This window comes from Neophocaena asiaeorientalis, unplaced genomic scaffold, assembly GCF_003031525.2.
Source record: "Neophocaena asiaeorientalis asiaeorientalis breed wild unplaced genomic scaffold, Neophocaena_asiaeorientalis_V1.1 scaffold264, whole genome shotgun sequence".
NCBI lineage: Eukaryota > Metazoa > Chordata > Mammalia > Artiodactyla > Phocoenidae > Neophocaena > Neophocaena asiaeorientalis.
Genome location: NW_020185332.1, coordinates 3,278,564 through 3,304,626, shown reverse-complemented (window position 1 = coordinate 3,304,626; position 26,063 = coordinate 3,278,564). Strand labels below are relative to the sequence as shown.

The window sequence follows — 26,063 nt, the reverse complement described above, 5'->3', positions numbered from 1 at the left end:
ACAGTATGCTGTCAAACAACCAATGGATCACTGAAGAAATCAAAGAGGAAGTCAAAAAGTACCTGGAGACAAATGAAAATGAAAGCCAAGATGATACAAAACTTATGGGACACAGCAAAAGCAGTTCTAAGAGGGAAGTTTTCCTCTTAGGAAACAAGAAAAATCTCAAGTAAACAACCTAACCTTACACCTAAAGCAACTAGAGAAAGAACAAACAAAACCCAAAGTTAGTAGAAGAAAAGAAATCATAAAGATCAGAGCAGAAATAAATGAAATAGAGAGGAAGAAAATAACAGAAAAGAACAAGGAAACGAAAAGCTGGTTCTTTGAGAAGATGAGCAAAATTGATAAACCTTCAGCCAGACTCATCAAGAAAAAAAGGGAGAGGGCTCAAAAAAATAATAAAATTAGAAATGAAAAAGAAGTTACAGTGGACACCATAGAAATACAAAGGATCATAAGAGACAAGCAACTCTATGCCAATAAAATGGACAACCTAGAAGAAATGGACAAATTCTTAGAAAGGTACAAACCTCCAAGATTGAACCAGGAAGAAACAGGAAATACGAACAGACCTATTATAAGCACCAAAATTGAAACTCTGATTTTAAAACTTCAAACAAACAAAAGTCCAGGACCAGATGGCTTCACAGGCAAAGTCTATCAAACATTTAGAGAAGAGTTAACACCTATCCTTCTGAAACTATTCCAAAATACTGCAGAGGAAGGAACACTCCCAAACTCATTCTATGAGGCCATCATCACCCTGATAACCAAAACCAGACAAAGGTACCACAAAAAAGTAACTTACAGGCTAATATCACTGATGAACATAGCTGCAAAAATCCTCAACAAAATACTAGCAAGCCAAATCCAACAATACATTAAAAGGGTCATACACCATAATCAAGTGGGATTTATCCCAGGGATGCAAGGATTTTTCAATATCCTCAAATCAATCAGTGTGATATATACCACATTAACAAATTGAAGTAGAAAAACCATATGATCATCTCAATAGATGCAGAAAAAGCTTTTGACAAAATTCAACACCCATTTATGATAAAAACTCATGAAAGTGGGCCTAGAGCGAACCTACCTCAACATAATAAAGCCATATATGACAAACCCACAGCTAACATCACACTCAATTGTGAAAAGCTGAAAGCATTTCCTCTAAGATCAGGAACAAGACAAGGATATCCACTCTCCCCACTTTTATTCAACATAGTTTTGGAAGTCTTAGCCACAGCAATCAGAGAAGAAAAAGAAATAAAAGGAATCCAAATTGGAAAAGAAGAAGTAAAACTGTCACTGTTTGCAGATGACATACTATGCATAGAAAATACTAAAGATGCTACTAGAAAACTACTAAAGCTCATCAGTGAATTTGGTAAAGTTGCAGGATACAAAATTAATACACAGAAATCTCTTGCATTCCTATATACTAACAACCAAAGATCAGAAAGAGAAATTAAGGAAACAGTCGCATTTACCATCACATCAAAAAGAACCAAGTACCTAGGAATAAACCTACCTGAGGAAGCAAAAGACCTTATACTCCAAGAACTATAAGACGATGATGAAAGAAACTGAACGTGACACAAACAGATGGAAAGATATACCACATTCTGGGATTGGAAGAATCAGTATTATCAAAATGACTGTACTACCCAAAGCAATCTACACATTCAATGCAATCTCTATTAAATTACCAATGGCCTTTTTCACAGAACTAGAACAAAAAATTTTACAATTTTAATGGAATCACAAATGACCCCAAATAGCCAAAGCAGTCCTGAGAAAGAAAAATGGACCTGGAGGAATCATGCTCCCTGACTTCAGACTGTACTACAAAGCTACAGTAATCAAAACAGTATGGTACTGGCCCCGAAACAAATATAGATCAGTGGAACAGGATAGAAAGTCCAGAGATAAACCCATGCACCTATGGTCAACTAATCTATGAAATGGAAAAAAGACAGTCTCTTCAATAAGTGGTGCTGGGAAAACTGGACAGCTATGTATAAAAGAATGAAACTAGAATATTCTCTAACACCATACACAAAAATAAAATGGGTAAAAGACCTAAATGTAAGACTGGATACTGTAAAACTCTTAGAGGAAAACATAGGCAGGACACTCTTTAACATAAATGGCAACAAAATCCTTTTGGATCCACCTCCTACAGTAATGAAAACAAAAATAAACAAATGGGACCTAATTAAACTTAACACCTTCAGTGCAGCAAAGGAAACCATAAAGAAAACAAAAAGACAACCCTCACAATGGGAGAAAATATTTGCAAATGAAGCAACTGACAAGTGATTAATCTTCAAAATATACAAACAGCTCATGCAGCTCAGTAACAAAAACACCAAACAACCCAATCAACAAATGGGCTGATCTAAACAGACATTTCTCCAAAGAAGACAGATGGCCAAAAAGCACGTGAAAAGATGCTTACATCTCTAATTATTAGAGAAATGCAAGTCAAAACTACAATGAGGTATCACCTCACACCAGTCAGAATGGCCATCATCAAAAAGTCTACAAACAATAAATGCTGGAGAGAGTGTGGAGAAAAGGGAACCCTCTTGCACTGTTGGTAGGAATGTAAATTGGTTACAACCATTATGAACAACAGTATGGAGGTTCCTTAAAAAAGTAAAACTAGAACTACCATATGACCAGCAATCCCACTCCTGGGCATATATCTGGAGAAAACCATAATTTGAAAGATGTATGCACCCCAATGTTCACTGCAGCACTATTTACCATAGCCAGGACATGGAAGCAACCTAAATGTCCATCAACAGAGGAAGGGATAAAGAAGATGTGGTACATATATACAGTAGAATATTACTCAGCCATAAAAAATAAAATAATGTCATTTGCAGTAACATGGATGGACTTAGAGATTATCATGCTAAGTGAAGTAAGCCAACAGAGAAAGACCAATACTATATATTGCTTATATGTGGAATCTAAAAAAAAAGATACTAATGAATTTATATACCAAACAGAAATAGGCCCACAGACATAGAAAACAAACTTAAGGTTACCAAAGGGGAAAGCGGGGCAAGGGATAAATTATAATAGGAGTTTGGGATTAACATATACACACTACTATATATAAAGTAGATAACCAACAAGGTCCTACTGTATAGCACAGGGAACTATATTCAATATTTTGTAATAACCTATAAGGGAAAGGAATCTGAAAAAATCGATATATGCATATGTATAACTGAATCACTTTGCTGTGCGCCTGAAACCCAGACAGTATTGTAAATCAAATACACTTCAGTAAAAAATAAACAAATAAATAGCTTACGTCAGCTTTAAAAAGTATACGATGGGGTGTGGTAACGCTTCATTCTCTTTTTGTTTACCACTAATATCAATTAAGGGCAGTCATTTTTCTTGGACAGTCCATAGTGTGATGAATTTTAGTTGAGTAATACACATTTGTTTATTAAATGGGGATGGAGATGTGTGATTACTTGATAAGTCTTGCTTTTACATGCTTAGACATCTACTTGGCTAGAATTACTTATGTGCTTTTTGGATCTGTAATTGTTAAGGTTAGTTTTCATTTAAAAAGGAAAGGTGATGGCGAGAAAGACCACTGTCATTTGAAATCATTTAACTGAAAGGGTGTATGGGAGGCGAAAATAACCCCGTGTCTAAACCCTAACAAAGATACCATCCGAAAGGAAAAAAAATGTAGCTTTATCTTACTAATACTATAAATTAAAGAATCTTAAATAAAATGTTAGCAGATAGAATCCAGTAGTCCTAAAACAGTAATATACAGAGATCAAGTAGGATTTATTTCAGTAATGCAAGACTGATTTAATATTAGAAAGTATAATTTATTGGGAGAAGAAAAATCAAAATGCCCAAATAGGTTTTGATAAAATTGTGAATTCATGACTGATTAAATTTAAAAGAAGAAAAAAAAAAGCCCTATTATCATAGGAATAGACATGTTCTTAACTTGTTGAGGATTATCTATCAAAAGCTGTCAGTGATCATGACAGTTAATAGTGAAGCACTAATGCCTTTCCGTTACAGTCAGGAATCAGCCAGGAGGACTGCTGCTGTGGGACAAGGCAGTAGACAAGGAAAAGAAATAAGAATAAGTAGTGAAGAGGAAAGACCAAATTATTACATACCTAGAACATTTCAAGAGAATCAGTTGGAAATTATGAAAGAATGTTTAGCCTTAGCTATCTCTGGAACGCAGAAGACCTGCTTTCCTAGCCCTCAGTTAACAAAAAATAAACACAGATATTGATTTGATAAATAAATGCTTAATGTGGAGCTAAAAAGCTTAGTAAGATGGCCAAATAGAAAATAGGCAAAAGACAACTGCTTTCTTATACATAGCAAAAGATCCTATTCACAGTTGTATTAAAAACTCAAAAGTACTTGAGGATAAATTTATTGAGAAATATGCAAGACCTAGATGAAGAAATTATAAAACTTTATAAAAGGACAGAAAAAGCTAGAATTAACAGAGCCATGTCATATTCTTGGATGGGAAGACCCAGTATGACAGAGATGTAGTTTTCCCCCAAATTACTTCTTACATTTATTCTAATTAGTTCAGAAGTTCTTCTGTAAGCAGATATTCTTCAGAGGAATTAAAAAAGTTTTAAAACAAAAATAATGGAGCAGGACAGAGATGACATAGGTAGTGTCCTGGAAGTACTATGTATATGGGAATTTACTAAATGGCAAAGGAGATACTTGAAATTAGTGGAGAAAATAAGAAATTAGTCAATAGGTTGTATTACTGTAAATGAAAATTTATGTGGGAATCATTAATTTCATTCCTAACTCATGTTTTGCCAGATTAATTTGAGACTTCAAGATTTAGTGTGAAAAATAAAACCACAAGGGCATTATAGTAAAACATCTTTTTGATCGTGTTATAGGAGAGAGCTTTGTAAGTATATCATGAAGGCTAGAAATTCATAAATTTAACTGTATAATGGTAAAAGATGCCATAAACAAAGTAGAAAAGATGATAAACTTGAAACTAATATTTGTAACATATGAAAAAAAGTACTTGGGCAAAATACATGAATAAGAAAGAAATGCACATGGTCAATTTAACATCTGGAAAAATACTAAGTCTCATTTATATTCGAGAAAGTGTAAGTAAAGCAAAATTAGTCAAGATGATAAAGACAGATAATATACATTGTTAGTGAAAGGTCCGTAAGGTGGGCACTCTCATATATTGCTGTTAGGAGTATGAATTGGTACAGTTGTTTTCGGAGGGTAGTGATCACCATTTTTAATGGGCTTTTTTTTTAGACATAGTAATTTCATTTGTGAATGTGGACAGTAACATATGTAAAACATATTCATGGAAACATTGCTATTGCAAAAAATCAGAAATAACATATATGTCCACCAGTAGGGCATTGGTTTAATACACTGTGCTATGTAACATTTAAGAAAGATAAAACTGATCAACAGCTAGGCCCCAGAAAGCCAGCCACAAAATACTGTAGAGTCAAACACTACCCATGGAAGTATATGTAGAGAATTATCCCATGAGTTCTTCCATTTATATAATATTAAAAAATACGTGCATTAAAATTCTTGAGCAGTGTATATACCTGTTCACAGTGACTCTCTTAGTGGGTAGTGGGGCTCAGAAAGAAATGGAACCTGGACAATTTTTCATCTCTTTTATATTTGAGTTTTTTAACTTAATGTATACCTTTACATATTCGTTTTGGGGGAGTAAAACAAAATGTGGATTATTTATGCATACTTCCCAATTACTGCTTTGTTTAATTTATATAGTGTATAAAGTGATCTAGTAACTTCAACAAATCAGTGTTATTCCCTGCTCTCTATAGCATGCTGTTGATGTAATGCGTTAGACTGACATTTATGAAATATATGCCCTGAAACCTTCAAGAATCTTAGGAGTCTTAGAAGCCACCTTGGCATGCATACACACACACACACACACACACACACACACACACACACACACATACACACACATATATATGACATATATATATATATACACACACACACACTACACACACACACACACACACATACATACACATATATATGGCATATATATATATATATACACACACACACACACACACATACATACACATATATATGGCATATATATATATATATATATACACACACACAAACACACACATATATTTTTCCCTCATGAAATGCAGTAAAGTACAGATGAAAACGTTAAGCTGTTTTCTCAGCTCCTTAATGAAGGTAAGTAGAGAACAACAAAACTTGGCTGAGGTGTGAGTGATGGGTGCCTAGTAGACTGGTCACCGGCCATGTGGCTCACTTCTACATGTGAGCTCTGAGGTGAGATTCATGTTCATGCTGCTGCAGAATATTACACTGTAGTGCACTTCGGGGCCATTCAGACTTTTCAGATAGTTAAGATGGCAGTTGTCAAATCTGTGAATGTCAAGGAGATGCTGTATCTAGGCAGTCCTCCTTTGAAAGAAATGCTTGTGTGCATATGTTTCAAACAAAGAAGCAAAATTCTTTGCATGTTTACTGTAGAATTTGGGGACAATTCAAAAGAGCACAAAGAGGAAAAGAAACATCCCTTCTAAGCTTATTTCCAGAAAAGCCATGGTTAAGGATATTTTAACTTAAAAACTCCTTTAAAAGCTGCTTTATAAAAAGGCAGCAGTTGGAACTTTAGAATTGGTGTGAGTTATTTTTTTAACCCATAGAAGCCATTACAAATAGGCCTTAACTTTTCAGGAGAACTAAAGAAGCTTTTTTAAACCCTTAGGGAGGTGATTGTGGCAGTGGGGGTAGTTCTCTACAAATCCAGCAAGGATTTATAATGTCGTTTCTTCACTGAAACTACTCCCTAGAGGCTGCCCTTGGCACGGCAGTTTTCTGGCCTGTCATTGTCTGGGGACAGCCCCAGGTGTGGGCTTCCTTTGCCTGTGGCAGCGCCAGGGAGAGGTGGGAGAACAGAGAGAGAGAGAGAGAGGGCTCCGAGAGGCAGCTGGGGCCACCGTTTTTAAAACTGAGTGTTGGAAAAACTAGGCTCAGCTTGTATTGCTTGCGTGTGAAGCGTCTGATGGGCTTTTCATGGCTTCTGTTCCATTTTGGTTTATCATGTACGGCCTCACATGAAAAGGAGGCAACTCTGCACTATGTTGTACATAAGTCAGTTGTGGGACCGCTTACTTGGTGGTCACCCCGTAAGTTTAAGCCTCTCAAAAAGTCAGGGAGGAAGAAAAATACAAAGGAAGACGATGTTGGAAAGCAAAAAGATGCTGGAGGAAGGTGAAACTGTGTTGGGGCGAAGAAAAGGACTGGACGGTTCCTAGAGGGAGGGGCTTTGTTTTCAGAAAAGGAGCAGGATGATGCAGGGCCAAGGCCAGATGCTGTGGCTCTAGGCCTGTGTGTGGAAAGTGGGCGGGGCCTCCCCACGGAGGGAGACCTGCAGGGCGGCCGCAGAGGCGCCCACCCGTGTCTTAGCAGGGAGAAGAAACCAGAGAGCACTCCAGTACTTCTGGGCATTTTACATTTTGGTCTCAAAAATGCAGCCGAGTCGCTGTGAAATGTTGATATATTCTTTCAATAGTCTCAACATTTGTAAGGGTATCATATTCCTGAAATTAGAGGGTCTAAGTAATTATCAACAGAGACTTTCACAATGCCACCTTAGTCTAACTCATTAGTAACCCCGTCTGAATGACTGCATGCTTCCATACACAGGAAAGTGGTTCAGTGCAGGTTAAATATAGGAAAAAGATGCTTCCCCACCATCGAGTTGTTTCTGCTTCTCAGTGTTATGTGGCTGGGGAGACTTGGGGAATGGATGTCTTGCTAGCAAATCATACCACCACCTGGTTAATGGGACGGAGAAGCTGAGTGACCAAGCACCTCAGAGTCAACATTCTTGCCTACTCTCTTTGTTTATGAAAGCTTCAGGCAGATACTGATTTTCACTTAATTAAAAAAAAAAAGTTTGTTTATGCTGGTAAAATATATGTAAAATTTACCATGTTAATAATTTAAGTGTACAATTCAGCAGCATTCAGTAAACTCACAATGTTATGCAACCATCGCCACTATTTCTAGAACTTTAGAAATCATCCAAAACAGAAAATGTACCAATTGAACAGTAATTCCCCATTCCTCTTTCCCTAGCCCTGGCACCTCTATTCTACATTCAATGAATCATACTGTTATCCTTCTGTGACTGGCATATTTCATTTAGCATAACGTTTTCAAGGTTCATCCATACTATGGCATGTATCAGAATTGCCTGCCTTTTTAAGACTGAATAATATTCCATTGTACATATATACCACATTTTGTTTATCCATTAATCTGTTGATGTAACTTTGGGTTGCTTTTACCTTTTGGCTATTATGAAGAATGTTGCTGCAAACCTAAGTGTACAAATATCTGTTTGAGTCCCTGCTTTCAATTCTTCAGAGTGTATACCTAGGAGTGGAATTGCTAGATCATGTGGTAATTCTTTAACTTTTTGAGGTACTGCCAGACTGTTTTCCACAGTGGCTACAGCGTTTTACATTCCCACCAGCAATGCATGAGGATTCTAATTTCTCCATATTCTAGCTAATACCTGTTATTTTTCAGTTTTTTTAAAATAATAGCCATCATAATGAGTGTGAAGTGGTATCTCATTGTGGTTTTAAACTGCATTTTACTAATCATTAATGATGTTGAATGATGTGCTTATTTGGCCATTTGTATGTCTTCTCTGGGGAAATGTCTAAGTCCTTTGCCTATTTTTGAATCAAGTGGTTTATTTTTGTTGTTGTTGAGTTGTAGGAGTTTTTAATATATTTTATCTATTAATCCCTTACTGGAGACATGATTTGCAAATTTTTTTCTCCCATTCTGTGGTTAGTCTTTTCCCTCTGTTGTTAGTGTCCTTTGATACACAAAAGTTTTTAATTTTGACAAAGTCCAGTTTATCTAATTTTTCTTTTGTTGCTCCTGCATTTGGTATCATATCAAAGAAATCATTGTCAAATCCAAAGTCATGAAGCTTTTCCCTTATATTTTCTTCTAAGAGTTTTGAATTAATTTTTGTATATGGTATTAGGTAAGGGTCTAACTTCATTCTTTTGCATGTGGATATCCAGTTTCCCTAGCACCATTTGTTGAAAAGACTGTCATTTCCCCATTGAATGATCCTGTTGCTCTTGTCAAAATTCTATTGCCCATATATTTGAGGGTTTACTTCTGGACTCTCTATTCTCTTTCACTTTATGTCACTACTACAGCTACGTATGGAACAATTTCCTCTGAAAGAACCCTGAAAACTAACTTTATGTCAGTACTACACTATGACTTTGTAGTAAGTTTTGAAATCAGAAAAGTGTGAGTCCTGCAACTTTGTTCTGCTTTTTCGGATTGTTTTGGCTATTTGGGATTCTTTGAGATTCCATATGAATTTTAGAATGGGCTTTTCTATTTCTGCAAAAAATGCCACTGGGACTTCTACAGAAATTGCATTGAATCTTTGTACTTCTATCGGTGGTATTGTCATGTTAACAATATCAAGTCTTCCAATCCATAAATGTGGGATGTCTTTCCATTTATTTAGGTCTTTATAAAATTTCTTTCAGCAGTGTTTTGTAGTTTTCAGTACAAATCTTTTGTCTTCTTGGTTAAATGTTTTACTGAGTATCTTATTCCTTTTAAAAATGCTATTGTAAATGAGATTGTCTTATTTTGGGGTTGTTCATTGTTAGTGTACAAAAACAATGGATTTTTGGTGTTGATTCTGTATCCTGTAACTTTACCAAATTGGTATATTAGCTCTAGCAGTTTGGTTTTTTATTTTTAGGAGTTTTCCACATAAAAGATCGTATTATCTGCAAACAGATAATTTTACTTTTTCCTTTCAGTTTTAATGCCTTTTCTTTTTCTTGCCTATTTGCTCTGGCTAAAATTGCCAATACTATGTTGAATAGAAGTGGCAAAGGCATCTTTGTCTTGTTCCTAATCTTAGGGGAAAAGCTTTCAATCTTTCACCATTCAGTATGATGGTTGCTTTGAATTTTTCATACATGACCTTTATCATATTAAAAAAGTTGCCTTCTTTTCCTAGTTTGAGTGTTTACATGCTGATTCTTAAATGTGGAAAATTATATTTTTCCTTCCTATGTATAATCCCATTCCCCACCTCCCCCTCCTTCCCTGCAAGGTTACAGCTTTTCACACAATGCAACAAATACTTGCTTATGGAAGTTCTTATAATTTCAGCTTCAGAGATTACAAGACCATAGTGATCAATCTAAAGGGATTCATAGTACAAGCCAGTCTGTGGTATAGTCAGTGCTCTTGTAGCTAGAGATGTGTAACTTCGGAGGTCCCTAAGGGCAGCGTCACTCTAAGTTTAATATTTGTTACTTGCTTCAGGAAATAAAAGGAGGAACCATCCTTGAGATAAAATAGCAAGTTGGCAATGTAGTATTAACGAAATCTATTAGGACAGGGTTAAGAGGGAAGGGTCACTTCCCCTGAAGGTTGGGAAAGGCTCAAAAAGAAAAACCAAAACGTGAAAAGTTGAGTTGAGGAGAGGCAGTTGTGGGATGTACATTCCAGGTATTGGGATCAGGGAGCAAAGGTATAGTCAAGAACACCTGCAGGGAATTATACCAATGATCTTTTAGTTCAGTCTCCCAAGACAATAGAAATAAAAACAAAAATAAACAAATGGGACCTAATCAAACTTACAAGCTTTTGCACAGCAAAATAAACCATAAACAAAACAAAAAGACAATCTACATAATGGAAGAAAATATTTGCAAACAATGCAACCGACAAGGGATTAATTTCCAAAATATACAGACAGTACATACAACTCAACAACAAAAAAACAACCCAATTGAAAAATGGGCAGAAGACCTAAATAGACATTTCTCCACAGAAGAAATACAAATGGCCAATAGGCACATGAAAAGATGCTCAACATCACTAATTATTAGAGAAATGCAAATCAAAACTACAATGAGGTACCACGTCACACCCATCAGAATGGCCATCACTAAAAACTGTACAAATAACAAATAGTGGAGAGGGTGTGGAGAAAAGGGAAATCTCCCGCACTGGTGGGGGGAATGTAAGTTGGTGCAGCCACTATGGAGGACAGTATGAAGGTTTCTTAAAAAACTAAAAATAGAGTTGCCATATGACCTAGCAATCCCGCTCCTGAGCATATATCCATACAAAACTCTAATCCAAAAAGATACATGCACCCCTATGGCAGCACCGCTCACAATAGCCAAGATGTGGAAACAACGTAAATGTCCATCGACAGATGAATAGATAAGAAAGATGTGGTACATATACACAATGGAATAGTACCCAGCCATAGAAAAGAACAAAAGAATGCCATTTGCAGCAACATGGATGCAACTAGAGACTATCATATTTAATGAAGTCAGAAAGAGAATGACAAATACCATAAGATATCACTTATATGTGGAATCTAAAATATGACACAAATGAACCTATCTGCAAAACAGAAACAGACTCACGGACATAGAGAACAGACTTGGGGTTCTCCCCAAGGGGGAGGGGGTTGGGGGAGGGATGGATTGGGAGGTTGGGGTCAGCAGATGTAACCTTTTATATATAGAATGGATAAATAATAAGGTCCTACTGTACAGCACAGAGAACTATATTCAATATCCTATGATAAACCATAATGGAAGAGAATGTAAAAAGAATGTATATATACATATAACTGAATCACTTTGCTGTACAGCAGAAATTAACACAATATTGCAAATCGACTATACTTCAATTAAAAAAAGAAGAAGAAAAAAAAGAATGCATGGGGATTCCAGCTCAAGACAGTGACACAGGAAGATTCTGAGCTTAACTCCTTCCATGGACACACCAAATCTACAGCTACGTATGGAACAATTTACTCTGAAAAAAACCCTAAAAACTAACGGCGACTCCTGCACATTGGGCAAGTAAGAAGGGAACCACATTGTAGTGGGTAGGAGAGGCTGAGACACAATCTCACCATAAGCCCACACCCAGGGCAGCAACCCACATAGGGAGGGAACTCAAAACCCAGAGCTTCTCCCTTCACTAGGCACCCCACCTTTTAAGACCTGCACTTGAGAAGTGAGGCCTCAAAACAGCTTTGAAAACCAGCAGGGCTTGCATCCACCAGACCCACGAGACTTAGAAATGGCTCTTAAAGGGCTTGTGCTCACTCACTTTAGGGGCCCATGCAGAAGCAGACCTTTGAAAAGCACCGAGACTTTATGTGAGGCTTATTTGCTGACCTTAAAGCATCAGCCTGAGGGGCAGGGGCCAGCTGAGATACACTCCAGGGATGGAGGCTGGTGGGTGCCATCTTCATGCTCTCCCTTTGCCTTGGTAAAACCTGCAGGTGCCGCGTTTTGTGTGTGTGTGTGTGTTCTGCTTTGGGTTGGTGCCATCTTTACACTACTTTTCTGTTTTGCCCCAGACAGCAGGCACCATCTTCAGGCTCTCCTCTGCCATCCTTGAGAGCACCAACATCTCCTGGAAGGGAACTTTCACATGCATCCGGTGCCCCAGTTTTGGCAGCTCCCGTCAGGGGATGCCCCTTTATCACCTGGTTCTGGAGGCCAGAGGGGCTTACATTCATTCCTGCATCCCATGAGACTATAACAATGGAGAGACAGTTCTTGGCAGACTGCCATCCCCACAGCATTGCATAGGAAACAGACAGACATACCCAGTCTTTCTGAGGCTTTGCTTGTCCAGGAGCTTTGGCCTGAGGGGCAGGCTTCTGGTCTGGCGCAGTTCTAGGGGCCTACAGAGTTGCTCTCAGGGAGTGGAGGCCAGCAGATGCAACCTTTGTGTTCTAGCAAGGCTAAAGCCTTGCTCTAGCTCACCAGTATCTTCCAGAAAGGAGCTTATACCCTTGTCTGGCACTCGGATTTTTGTAGCTGTTGTCAGGGGACATCTTTATGTCACCTGGCTGTGGTGGCCAGCAGGGCTTATGCTCATAGGTCCCAGAGGACTGTAACCAATGGAGAAAGAGCTCTTAAACAGCTATCACTCTCCAGGCACAGCAAGAAGCAACAGACTTAGGAGCTCAGCCTTTCTCTTAAAGAGGCCTATATGCTTATCATCATAGCTGCAGCCTGAGGGGTAGGCTTCTAATTAGACACACACCTAAGGGCTGACTATAATCCTTTCCAGAGAACCTGGAGGATGGGTGCTGTCCTCTCCTTCTGCCATGCTCCACAGTTCCATTATATCCTGAAGGGGAGCTCTTAGACATGTCTGGTGCCCCATTTTTTGTGACTGCAGCCCATGGGACGCCCCTTGACTGCCTGTCTCTGGAGGCCACGGGGGAGGTACTTGTGTTCCTGGGTCCCACAGGACTCTAACCATTGAAGATAGTGCTTGGTAGGCTACCACCTCCAGGGCACTGCACAGACAGCAGACTAAAACCCCAAGTCTTCCTGTAAAAGAGGCCAATTTACTTATCCTGGAGCTTTGGCCTGAGAGGCAGGCTTCTGGTTTGGCACACACCTAGGGGCTTATAGAGGTACTCTCAGGCAACACAGGCCAGGGAGGTCATCTTTGCACTCGCCCTCTGCCTTGCCACAGCTCACTGGTATCTCCCACAAAGGAGTTTATACCCTCGTCTGGACCCCAATTTTTTGACTCTGGTGGGAGGGACGACACCAGCTTTGAGAGACAACCAAGAGCTAGGGCATGGTTGAGCAATATGGTTCATCTCCTACACAAAGTCCACTCCTTCAAGACTGGGAGAGGTGGCTGTGGTATCTAATGCATAGAGTCGAGCAAAATGAAGAAACAGAGGACTATGTTCCAAATGAAAGAACAAGATGAAACCTCAGAAAAAAACCTTAATTAAACAGAGATAAGTAATTTACCTGATAAGGAGTTCAAAATAATGGTCATAAAGATGCTTACCATCTCAGGAGAACAACAGTGAGAACTTCAACAAAGAGATAGAAAACCCCCATCAGGACACATAATTAAAGTGTCAAAAGTGAAAAACAAGGAGAGAATCTTAATCTTTCAGCAGAAACTTTGCAGGCCAGAAGGGAGTAGCACAATATATTCAAAGTGCTGAAAGAAAAGAATTTCCAACAGGAATATTCTACCTGGCAAATTTATCATTCAGAATTGAAGAAGAGATAGTTTTCCAGACAGGCAAAAGCCAAAGGAGTTCATCACCACTAAACTGACCTTACAAGAAGTGTTAGAGAGACTTCTTTGAGCTGAAAATAAATGGCACTAATTAGTAACAAAAACATAAAGTATAAATTTTACCATGAAAGGTAAATATATATAGTAAAGGTAGTGGATTAATCAGTTAGAAAGCTAGTATGAAGGTTAAAAGACAGAAGTAGTAAAATATACAATAATTAGTTAAGAGATACACAAGATAAAAAGATGTGACATTAATTATACTCTAATAAAGATGTTAAAAAAAGATGTGATATCAAAACCATAAATGTGGGCAGGAGGAAATGGAGCTTTAGAATGCGTTTGAACTTGTTATCAACTTAAAATAGACTGTTATAAGTTTTAAGTCTAAAATATATTATGTAAGCCTCATGGTAACCACAAAGTAAAAACCTACAGTAAATACACAAAAGATAATGAGAAAGGAATTTAAGCATACCACTAAAGAAAGTCATCAAACCACAAAGGAAGAGAGCAAGAGAAGAAAGGAACAGAGAGGAACTACAAAACAGCCAGAAAACAATTAACAAAATGGCAGTAGGTACATACCTATCAATAATTACTTTAAATGGACTAAATTCTCTAATCAAGAGACAGAGCAGCTGAATGGGTTAAAAAAATAAGACCCATCTATATGCTGCCTACAAGAGACTCACTACAGATATAAGGACACACAGAGTGAAAGTAGAGGGATGGAAAAATATATTCCATGCAAATGGAAACCAAAACAAACCTAGGATAGGTATGTCAGACAAAATGGATTTTAAAACAAAGACTGTAATAAGGCACAAAGATGGGCATTATATAATGATAAAGGGGTCAATACAACAAGAGGATGGAACGTTTGTAAATATTTAGGCACCCAGTATAGGAGCACCTAACTATATAAAGCAAATATTAACCAACTTAAAGTGAGAAATAGACAGCAATACAATAAATAGTGGGGACTTTAATGCCCTAATTACATCAATGCATAGATCATCCAGACAGAAAATCCATAAGGAAACACTGGCCTTAAATGACACATTAGATCAGACAGACTTAACAGACATATACACAACATTCCATACAAAAGCAACAGAATACACATTCTTCTCAAGTGCACATGGAATATTCCCCAGGTAGATCATATGTAAGGCCACAAAACAAGTCTCTTTTTTTTGGTCATACTGTATGGCTCATGGGATTTTAGTTCCCAGACCAGAGATTGAATCTGGGTCCTTGGCAGTGAAAGCATGGAGTCCTAACCACTGGACCACTAGGGAATTCCCAAAACAAGTCTTCATAAATTTAAGAAAACTGAAATCATATCAAACATCTTTCCCAGCCATGATGGTATGAAAGTAGAAGTCAACTACAAGAAGAAAATTAGAAAAATGACAAACGTGGAGATGAAAACAACTTGCTACTGAACAACCAGTAGGTCAAAGAAGAAATCAAAAGAGAAATCAAACAGTACCTTCAGACAAATGTAAAGGGAAATAAAACATACCAAACTTATGCGACACAGCAAAGGCAGTTGTAAGAGGGAAGTTCACAGCAATAAATGCTTACCTCAAGAAAAATCTCGAATAAAGAACCTAACTTTACAGCTCAAGGAACTAGAAAAATAACAAATGATATCCAAAGTTACTAAAAGGAAGGAAATAACAAAGATCAGAGCAGAAATAAATGAATTAGAGACAAAAAAGACAACAGAAAAGATCAATAAATCTAAGAGCTGATTCTCTGAAAAGATAAACTAAGTTGCCAAACCTTTTGCTATGATTTACCAAATAAAAAAGAGAGGACTGGGAATTCCCTGGCAGTCCAGTGGTTGGGATTTTGTGCTTCCACTGCAGGGGGCATGGTTCAATCCCTGGTTGGGGAACTAAGATCCCACATGCCACGTGGCATGGCCAAATAAATAAGTAAAAACACGTATTAAAAACTATTTAAAAAAAGGACTCAAATAGATAAAATCAGAAATGAAAGAGGAGACATTACAACTGATAACCACAGATATACAAAGGATCATAAGAAACCACTAGGAACAATTACATGCCAACAAATTGGACAATATAGAAGAAATGGATAAATTCCTAGAAACATACAACCTACCAAGACTGAATCATGAAGAAACAGGAGATGTGAACAGACTGATTACTAGTAAGGAAGTTGAACCAGGAATCAAAGCCTCCCAACAAACAGTAGTCCAGGACCAGACAGCTTCACTGGTGAATGCAACCAAACATTCAAAGAAGAATACAATCCTTCTCAAACTCTTCCAATAAACAGAAGAGGAGGGAACACTTCCAAACTCATAAGGCCAGCATTACCTGATACCAAAGTCAGACAAGGACACCACAAAAAAAGAAAGTTACAGGCCAGTATCACCGATGAACATAAACACAGAAAACCTCAAAAAAATATTAGCACACCCAACTCAACAATATATTAAAAGGATCATATACCAATGATCAAGTAGGATTTATTTCAGGGATACAACAGTGGTTCAGCATCTGCAAAGTGGATCAATGTGTTATACCACATTTACAAAAATGAAGGATAAAAATCATATGATCATGTCTATACATGCAGAAAAAGATTTGAGAAAATTCAACATCCATTTATGCTAAAAACTCTCAAAGTGGGCATAGAGGGAATACACCTCAACATAATAAAGGCCATATATGTCAGGTCCACAGCTAACATCATACTCAATGGTGAAAAGCTGAAATCTTTTCTTCTAATATCAGGAACAAGACAAGAATGCCCACTTATGTCACTTTTATTCAACATAGTATTGGAAGACCTAGCCAGAGCAGTTAGGCAAGAAAAAGAAGGGCATTCAAATTAGAAAGGAAGATGTGAAACTGTCACTATTTGCAGATGACATATTATATATAGAAAATGCCAAAGACTTCACCAAAAAACTGTTAGAATTAAACAAATTCAGTAAAGTTGCAGTATACAGAATCAACGTACAAAAACCTGTTGCATTTCTATATGTTAACAATGAGCTCTCAGAAAGAGAAATTAAGAAAACAGTACCATTTACAACCACATCAAAAAGACTAAAATACTTAGAAATAAATCCAGCCAAGGATGTAAAAGACGTATACTTGCATATACATCATTGATATTATCTATAAAATAGACATACTGTATAGCACAGGGAACTCTACCTAATGCACTGTGGTAACCTAAATGGGAGGGAAGTCCAAAAGGGAGGGGATATCTGCATGTGTATGGCTGATTCATTTTGTTGTGCAGTGGAGGCTAACACAACATTGTAAAGCAACCATACTCCAATAAAAATTAATTAAAATAAAAGACGTGTACTTGGAAAACTACAAGACAGTGATAAAAGAAATTGAAGGTGACACGAACAGAGGGAAAGATATAGATATACTGTGCTCACAGATTGGAAGAATCAATGGTTAAAGTGACCATAATACCCAAGACAATCTACAGATTCAGTACAATTCCTACGAAAATACCAATGTCATTATTCACAGAACTAGAACAAATAATTCTAAAATTTGTATGGAATCACAAATGACCCCGAATAGCCAAAGCAATCCAGAGAAAAAAAGAACAAAGCTGGAGGTATTATGCTTCCTGATTTCAAACTATACTACAAAGTCATCAAAACAGTACGGTATTGGCACAAACACAGACACATAGATCAATGGAACAGAATAGAGAACCAGAAATAAACCATGCATACATGGTCAGTTAATTTATGACAAAGGAGCCAAGAATATGCAATGGGGAAAGGACCGTCTCTTCAATAGATGGTGTTTGGAAAACCAGACAGCCATTTGTAAAAGAATGAAACTGGACCACTATCTTACACAGAAATTAACTCAAAATGGATTAAAGAATTGAATGTAAGACCTGAAACCCTAAAACCCCTAGAAGAAAACATACACAGTAAGTTCCTTGACCTCAGTCTTGGTGATGATTTTCTGGATCTGACTCCATAAGCAAAGGCAACAAAAACAAGTGGGACTACATTAAACTAAAAAGCTTCTGCACAGCAAAGGAAATCATCAACAAAATGAAAAAGCAACCTACAGAATTTGCATCATATATCTGATAAGGGGTTAATATCCAAAATGTATAAAACACTTGCACAACTCAATAGCAGAAAAAAACAATCTGATTGCAGTCGACCCTTGAGCAATGAGGGGGTTAGTCCACGTATAATTTATAGTCAGCCCTTCATGTCCACAGTTCTTCTGCATCCATGGATTCAACCAACCACAGACCATGTAGTACTGTAGTATTTACTACTAGAAAATATCTGTGTGAGTGGACCTGCATAGTTTAAACCTGCATTGTTCAGGAGTCAGCTGAAGGGGGCTTCCCTGGTGGTGCAGTGGTTAAGAATCCACCTGCCAATGCAGGGGACACGGGTTTGAGCCCTGGTCCGGGAAGGACGCACATGCCACAAAGCAGCTAACCCCATGCACCACAACTACGGAGCCTGCGCTCTACAGCCCATGAGCCACAACTGCTGAGCCCACGTGCCACAACTACTGAAGCCCGTGCACCTATAGCCTGTGCTCTGCAACTGCAACAAGAGAAGACACCGCAATGAGAAGCCCACTCACCACAATGAAGAGTAGATCCTGCTCGCCGCAACTAGAGAAAGCCTGCACACAGCAACGAAGACCCAATGCAGCCAAAAATAAATAAATAATAAATTTTTAGAAAGTCAGCTGAAGGAATGGGCAGAAGACCTGAATAGACATTTTTCCAAAGAAGACATACAGAGGGCCAACAGGTATATGAAAAGATGCTCAACATCATTATCAGGGAAATAAAAATCAAACCCACAATGAAATACCACCTCACACCTGTAAGAATGGCTGTCATCAAGAAGACAACAAATAACAAGTGTTGAGGAGGATGTAGAGAAAAGGGAACCCTCATACACTGTTAGTGGGGGTTGTAAATTGGTGCAGCCACTATGGAAAACAGTATGGAGGTTCCTCAAAAAATTAAAAATAGAACTGCCATCTGATCCAGCAATTCCACTTCTGGGTATTTATCCAAAGAAAACAAAAACACTAATTTCAAAAGATATATGCACCCTCATGTTCATTGCAGCATTATTTACAAATAGCCGAGATATGGAAACAACCTAAGTGTCCACTGATGGGTGAATGGGTAAAGAAAATGTACACACACACACACACACACACTCACGCACACACACACATGCACAATGGAATATAATTCAGCCTTGAGAAAGAATGAAATCTTGGGACGTCCCTGGTGGTGCAGTGGTTATGAATCCGCCTGCCAACATAGGGGACACGGGTTTGATCCCTCGTCTGGGAAGATTCCCACATGCCGCGAAGCAGCTAAGCCCATGTACCACAACTACTGAGCCTGTGCTCTAGAGCCTGAGAGCCACAACTACTGAGCCCACGTGCTGCAACTACTGAAGCCTGCGTGCCTAGAGCCCATGCTCCACAAGAGAAGCTGCCACAACGAGAAACCCGCGCACCACAACGAAGAGTAGCCCCCGCTCGCCACAACTAGAGAAAAGCCCGCGTGCAGCAATGAAGACCGAACGGAGCCAAAAAGAAAAAAAAAAGAAAAAGAATGAAATCTTGCCATTTGGGACAACATGGATGTATCTTGAGGGCATTGTGCTAAGTGAAATAAGTCAGACAGAGAAAGACAAATACCATATGATCTCACTTATGTATGGAATCTAAAAAACAAGCTCATAGATAAAGAGAACAGATTGATGGGTGCCAGAATCGGGGTGGAGGGTAGGTAAAATGGGTCAAAAGGTACAAACTTGCACTTATAAAGTCACAGTGATGTAATGTATAGCATGCTAACTGTAGTTTATACTGTATTGCATATTTGGAAGTCACTAAGAGGGTAAATCTTAAAAGTTCTCATCAGAAGAAAAAAACTTGAAACATATATGGTGACTAAAGGTAACCAGATTTATTGTGATTTTACAATATATACAAATACTGAATCATTATATTATACAACTGAAGCTAATATAATATGTTATGCTTTATAAAGTATGCTTAAAAAAAGAAGAGTACATGGGCCTCTGGCTGCATGCTGGCCTGTGTAGAACCTGGCCCACATCTAATCCCTGCTAGACCTTGCCCCACTAACTCCCCTGAACGGGCTCTTTCTCACACCCTCTCTAGTGCCAAGGCTGACTATGACTTGAAGACTCTGAGCACAGCGAGTGTTGCCTTTCCTTATACGCTAGGTCTGTGCTTGCAACCCGACTTCTCAAACCAAACAGTATATTGTTTAAAGATGCATAAATACATATATATGGAACATAAAGACAAGCCAAGAAATGATTAAACGGAGGTCAGGATAATGACTACTTCTGGGGTTGGGGGAGGGTTGACTGGGATGAGGCACTCAGGAAGCTCTTAACAGGGCTGCCACGTAGGCTGCCCCCTGAACAACTCTAGGGGATGCCATTCACATAAACTCTGGCTTCTCAAGTACTAGAGTCCATTTCCTTACTGGAGTGGTGAGTACATAGGCATTCATATTTCTCTAAAAAAATAATATATTTATCCTCACAGAACAATACATACATTTTATTGATACATGGACTTCTGAATATATTACTAATTTTGCCAAGCTTTGGCAAACTGTTTCTATAACGGGCCAGATGGTAATGTTTTTAGGCTTTACAGCAAATAAGGTCTACGTCACAGCTACTCAGTTCTGCTGTTGTAGTGTAAAAGTGGCCACAGAGTATATAAATGAGTGGGTTCCAAACTTTATTTACAAAACCAGGTGGCTGGATTTAGCTTGGGGCCAAAGTTTACCAAATCCCAGATTACACAGTTAAATCTTTAAAAGAAAAAAATATAGCTGTGGTTTATCTAGGGGATTCTGAGTAGTGTTTGAAGCAAAGGATTCACTGGAGATATATAATAGGAAGGTCAGTAATGCAGCCTTCTGTAATGTATGTTTATTAAGTTATGACTGAAAATGTTTGAGGTAAACTTGACATTTTTATGATCTTGGGGCTTTGTCCTTTGTTATGTAAGATACTGAGAGAAAATTGCTCTTTGAACCTTGATTTCATTAGGGAACCATTTTTATCAGAATTATCCAGATTAATTCTTTTACTAATAATGGTAAACCCAACTACAGTAATACCATCCGTCATGAATTGATCATCAGATTATTAGACATGATGCCAGGCACATTATACATGTTATTTCTCTTCCTCACAACAGTCCTTCAATGTCGACTTTTTTTTTGGTCTCCATTTTGCAACTGAGAAAGGCTGACTCTTCTAAGGTCATATAGCTAATAAAGCTGAGATTTGAACCTGAGTTGTTCAGCTTCGAAGTTCATAGTCTTTTCTTCCTACAGTACACTGCCTCTATTAAAGACATCCTGTTTTAATGCTGCCCAAATCAATTTGGTTTTAGATTGTCTTCGCAGTTTTACTGACTTAGAAGAACTTGATGAGACAGAGTTATATATGTGCCACAAGTGCAAGAAGAAACAAAAGTCCACTAAAAAGTTTTGGATTCAGAAACTACCCAAGGTAAGTGTTGAGTTTCAAATTATAATGCAATTTTGAGGGAAAAAATGCTTATGATTGACTGGAAGACAAATTATTTTTCTAACTTTATACTTATATAATCTGTTCTGCATTGGTCTCTAAGGGTTTCAGTAAAACTAAATACACCCTTTAAGAATTCGTAAGTAAATATGTCCTAATCACTATTTACAATGTGTGGAGTTTTTTTTTTCCCCACCACGCCACTAACAAGCTCTTCTCTGACACCATGGGTGTCCTACAATTGAACTCAATTCTAACACTATCTACCCAGAGTTAGAATCAGATTCCACAGGGTGAGGGCTCAGTCCCACAAGATCACCCTCCCCATCAGACACCAATCACAAGCCCAGGTTGTTACTTTGTGCGTTATGCTTCTCAACTACGAACTACAGGTTGAGGGTTCCTGTGACCCTTTCCCTGGATTGCAGACACCAGTCGCAAGTCCACATTGTTACCCCTCCTTGTGACCGACTAGTTATAAATCAGAGGTTCCCATGACCCCCTCCTTGGGTTCTATTAATTTGCTAGAGCAGCTCACAGAACGCAGGAAACCCGTTTGCTCACTAGATTACCAATTTATGACAAAGGATGTTAAAGGATACAAATCAACAACCAGATGAAGAGATACAAAGGGCAAAGTCCTGAACAAAGGAGCTTCTGTCCTCATGGAGTTTGGGGCCCAGCATGGTGGCACGTGGAAGAGCTCTGGTTCCCCAGCCTAGAAGCTCTCCAAACCCTGTGCTTTTGGGCTTCATTACACAGGCTGACTGATTAAATCACTGGCCACTGCTGATCATTCAAACTCCAGTCCCTCTCCCCTCTTGGGGGTCGGGGGGGGGTGGGACTGAAAGCTCCAACTCTCTCATCTCTTGATTTTTTGGTTCTTTTGGCTACAAGCGCCCATACCTCACTAACATAAAAAGACACCTTCATGGCTCTCCTCACTTAGAAAATTTCAAGGCTTTTAGAAGCTCTGTGCCAGGAAAGGAGACAAAGACTAAAAACATACTGTTATAAATCACAGTACCACAATAAGGTATTCATGGAAGAAACTAATATCAAGAATCCAAAGAAAAGCTGGTAGGCCACCTAAAATATTATTTCAGAGACATTAGTACCAAGTAGCTAATTTTGATTGAAAGATAAATTGTTTATAATTTTTGTCTTTATCTCTCATCCAGGTGCTATGCTTACATTTGAAAAGATTTCATTGGACAGCCTATTTAAGAAACAAAGTTGATACATATGTAGAATTTCCCCTGAGAGGCCTAGACATGAAATGCTACTTACTAGAGGTAAGGTAATTACCTTTGTTAGCCTGGTAAAAAATGGCTCTTCGGTAAAATTAAGTCTTCCCAAAGAGAGGGTAGAGGTCACTGAGGTAGGGAGATGCCGATGTCATTGACCACTGCTCCTAACTCAGTCCTGGGATACCTTCTCCCTTGTTCTGTAGCCTGAGAACAGTGGCCCGGAGAACTGCCTCTATGACCTTGCTGCTGTGGTGGTGCACCATGGTTCCGGGTGAGTATGCCAGCAGGCTTCTCAGGGCTGGGAATACAGAGTGAAGACCCACAATTTTGTACCACTCCCGATAACTCGCCCCAGACTCCCTATACTAGATTCAGATTCATTAAAGTGGATGAAGTAGAACTTTCCTTCAGTCTTGGTGGGAAAGAATATTCCTGAGGACGTTGCAAAGCATGAAGAGAAGGCACATGAAACCAAAATGGAGAAGGTTTCATTTGAGCCCAGCATTCGGAACCAGTCTATTGTTCACAAAATCCTGAGTAGTTTTTGCTCCAAAGCTGTTGATTTCCTTGGCCAGTTGATATTTAAATGGGGGGAAATGGGGGATTATTTAGAATAACTTTACTTCATGTCATCTACTTTTTTTTTTTTTTTCATGTCATCTCCTTTAAAGGTGCATTTCTTATTTTGTTAAATGACATTTTCGATTACTTTTTCCCCCTGAAGGTCTGTATTGGGGTATATACCTTATTTCTGGTCCACTTGAGAATGGCAGTTTTACCTTCAGACTTGGCAAACCGCAACCCATGTTGAAAATCCTTTTCCCTCTGAACTTTGTAGACATTGCTCCACTGACTTCACCATTCATAGTTAAAAGTGACAAGTCCACTACGTGTCTGATTCTCATTTGTTTGTTTTTTTCTTTGGACTTGAGAAATTACATCAGATGCATTTCTCTTTGGTAGTTGACAGGGGCACTCTTTAAGTCTGATGTCTTCAGCTCATGGAAAGGGTTTTTTCTAGCAGTTTTCTAGCAGTTTATGAAGGTCTCTATTCTATCTACAGGCTTTCTCCTACCCAGGAGGACTGACTCTGGGGCTCCATGTGTGAGTGGGTGGGTCATGCTGAGAGAGAAAAGCCTTTGATGGCCAAAGTAGGAGGGAAAGTGCTTCCCTGGAGGCAGATTTCTGTCTTATGCTCAGGTTTCCTCTAAGACTTCCTGGTCCTCAGTTTTCCATGTTTCCATAGGCTTTGACCTCTGCTTGTTAGGTTGAGAGCTTCTTCACTGTTTGGTCTCTCTGTTAATCCAGTACCATGTAAACACTGCTTTGTGTGTCCTAAAAAATCCTCAATTTCTGGTCAGTCCATGGCACTCTTCCCTGTTTTCCAGTGTCAATATACTCCTTGTCATTTCAATGAGTTTTGAGAAGATAAACACGTGAGCCCAAGCAACTATCTTAAACTACAAGCCTCTAGGATTTATTCTCTAATTACAGTACTTATTAAAATTTATTGTCTACCTGATAATTTATATGGCTGCATAGATACTTTTGTGATTTCTGTAGTCTTTTTCTTTGATCATCTGACCTTTCCTTACAGGGTTGGTTCTGGACATTACACAGCATATGCAACTCACGAAGGCCGCTGGTTCCATTTCAATGACAGTACTGTAACACTGACTGATGAAGACACCGTCGTGAAGGCCAAGGCCTACATCCTTTTCTATGTGGAACGCCAGGCCAAAGCTGGGTCGGATAAACTTTAATACCTCCTCCAAATCATTATTCGTCAACTACACCGGACAAACATTTCCAATTTTCCATAAATACTTGATCCAAGATTTAATTTCATTATGCACTTTTCAGTTTCCTATTTTGGGTTTAGTTTTATTTTGTCAATGGTAGTGACTTATTGAACATGGGCACCAACTAATTTTTTTTTTTAGTTCTACCAGAAAACCTCAGCAGATATTTTGATTTGCTGCTTTAGTTGTAATAATTCAGTTTTTATATGTAGTTTCAAGAACCTAGTTCTATTTGACTTTTTTATATTAATGTTCAGTTCTCACTTTGAGGCACATTTACATCAATGCATTGTTACTCTCACATGCTGAAAGGAAGATACGTTCCTGACCGTGAAGAGCAACGTAACCACCTGCTGCCTTCTCACAGCTGTAATGGAGATCAGGTTGGCTCAAAATCAGGGATCATGTGTGCACGTAATTTGTGGCCCACGAGATTTCAGTGACTGCTCAGTAATCATTCTCTTTGCTTGTAAAAGATAACTGAAAGGGCATCATTAAGTAGACCAGGTAACTGCTGCTCTTCGTATCTCTCAGAGCTGCTGTTTATCAGCACTAACTAAATTTGTTGGTTCAGTTGTAACTATATTGCAAATTCAAGAATTACCTTTTTTTTTTTTATTTTTTGGTTTTGGGGTATTTTCATGGACATAGGGGTACTGAAAACTCCCAGTAAGGCCAAATACACTTAAGTGTTTAAAAAATTCCATGACTCGGCTACGTGTTATCCAGGTGTTATTTATCCATTGCCATGAAACCATAGCTTCTGTTCGCCTTTTAGAGTCAGCACCTAATTCCCTGTTAGTTGTAGCACCGGGATTAACTGCATGTCCACTGTGGTCTTACTTCTTACTTGGTCACCTGAGGTTGAGATGCTACCCTCCAGAGTTGATTCTGACCATCACCTAAACGTCGGGTAATACTGTGGGGTCTGCTTCCACAGAAGGAAACTAAAGTCTTTACTAGTTTACATTTTAACAATTCTCATTGGCCTATCCTCATAGCAGAGCAATTGAAAATATTTTCACTTTGAATAAGTAGAGTTTCTATTCTCGAGGTTAGTAGTCTGTTTTAAAATTTTCAAGAAAAGGGCTTCCCTGGTCGCCCAGTGGTTGGGAGTCCGCCTGCCGATGCAGGGGACACGGGTTCGTGCCCCGGTCCGGGAAGATC

At 38.5% G+C, this 26,063-nt stretch overlaps 1 protein-coding gene across 2 annotated transcripts in view; it reads left to right on the top strand.

The window, feature by feature from the left end:
- USP3 (ubiquitin specific peptidase 3) overlaps window positions 1-25,598 on the top strand; it is a 206,842-nt gene extending 181,244 nt beyond the window's left edge. For both annotated transcript variants that reach the window (XM_024735155.1, XM_024735154.1), the window contains 4 exons: window positions 21,708-21,826; window positions 23,026-23,139; window positions 23,298-23,365; window positions 24,692-25,598. In XM_024735155.1, the coding sequence (XP_024590923.1) occupies window positions 21,708-21,826; window positions 23,026-23,139; window positions 23,298-23,365; window positions 24,692-24,857 (467 nt within the window). In that variant the 3' untranslated portion in view covers window positions 24,858-25,598. The remainder of the gene's footprint in view (window positions 1-21,707; window positions 21,827-23,025; window positions 23,140-23,297; window positions 23,366-24,691) is intronic.
- The last annotated feature ends 465 nt before the right edge of the window (window positions 25,599-26,063 follow it).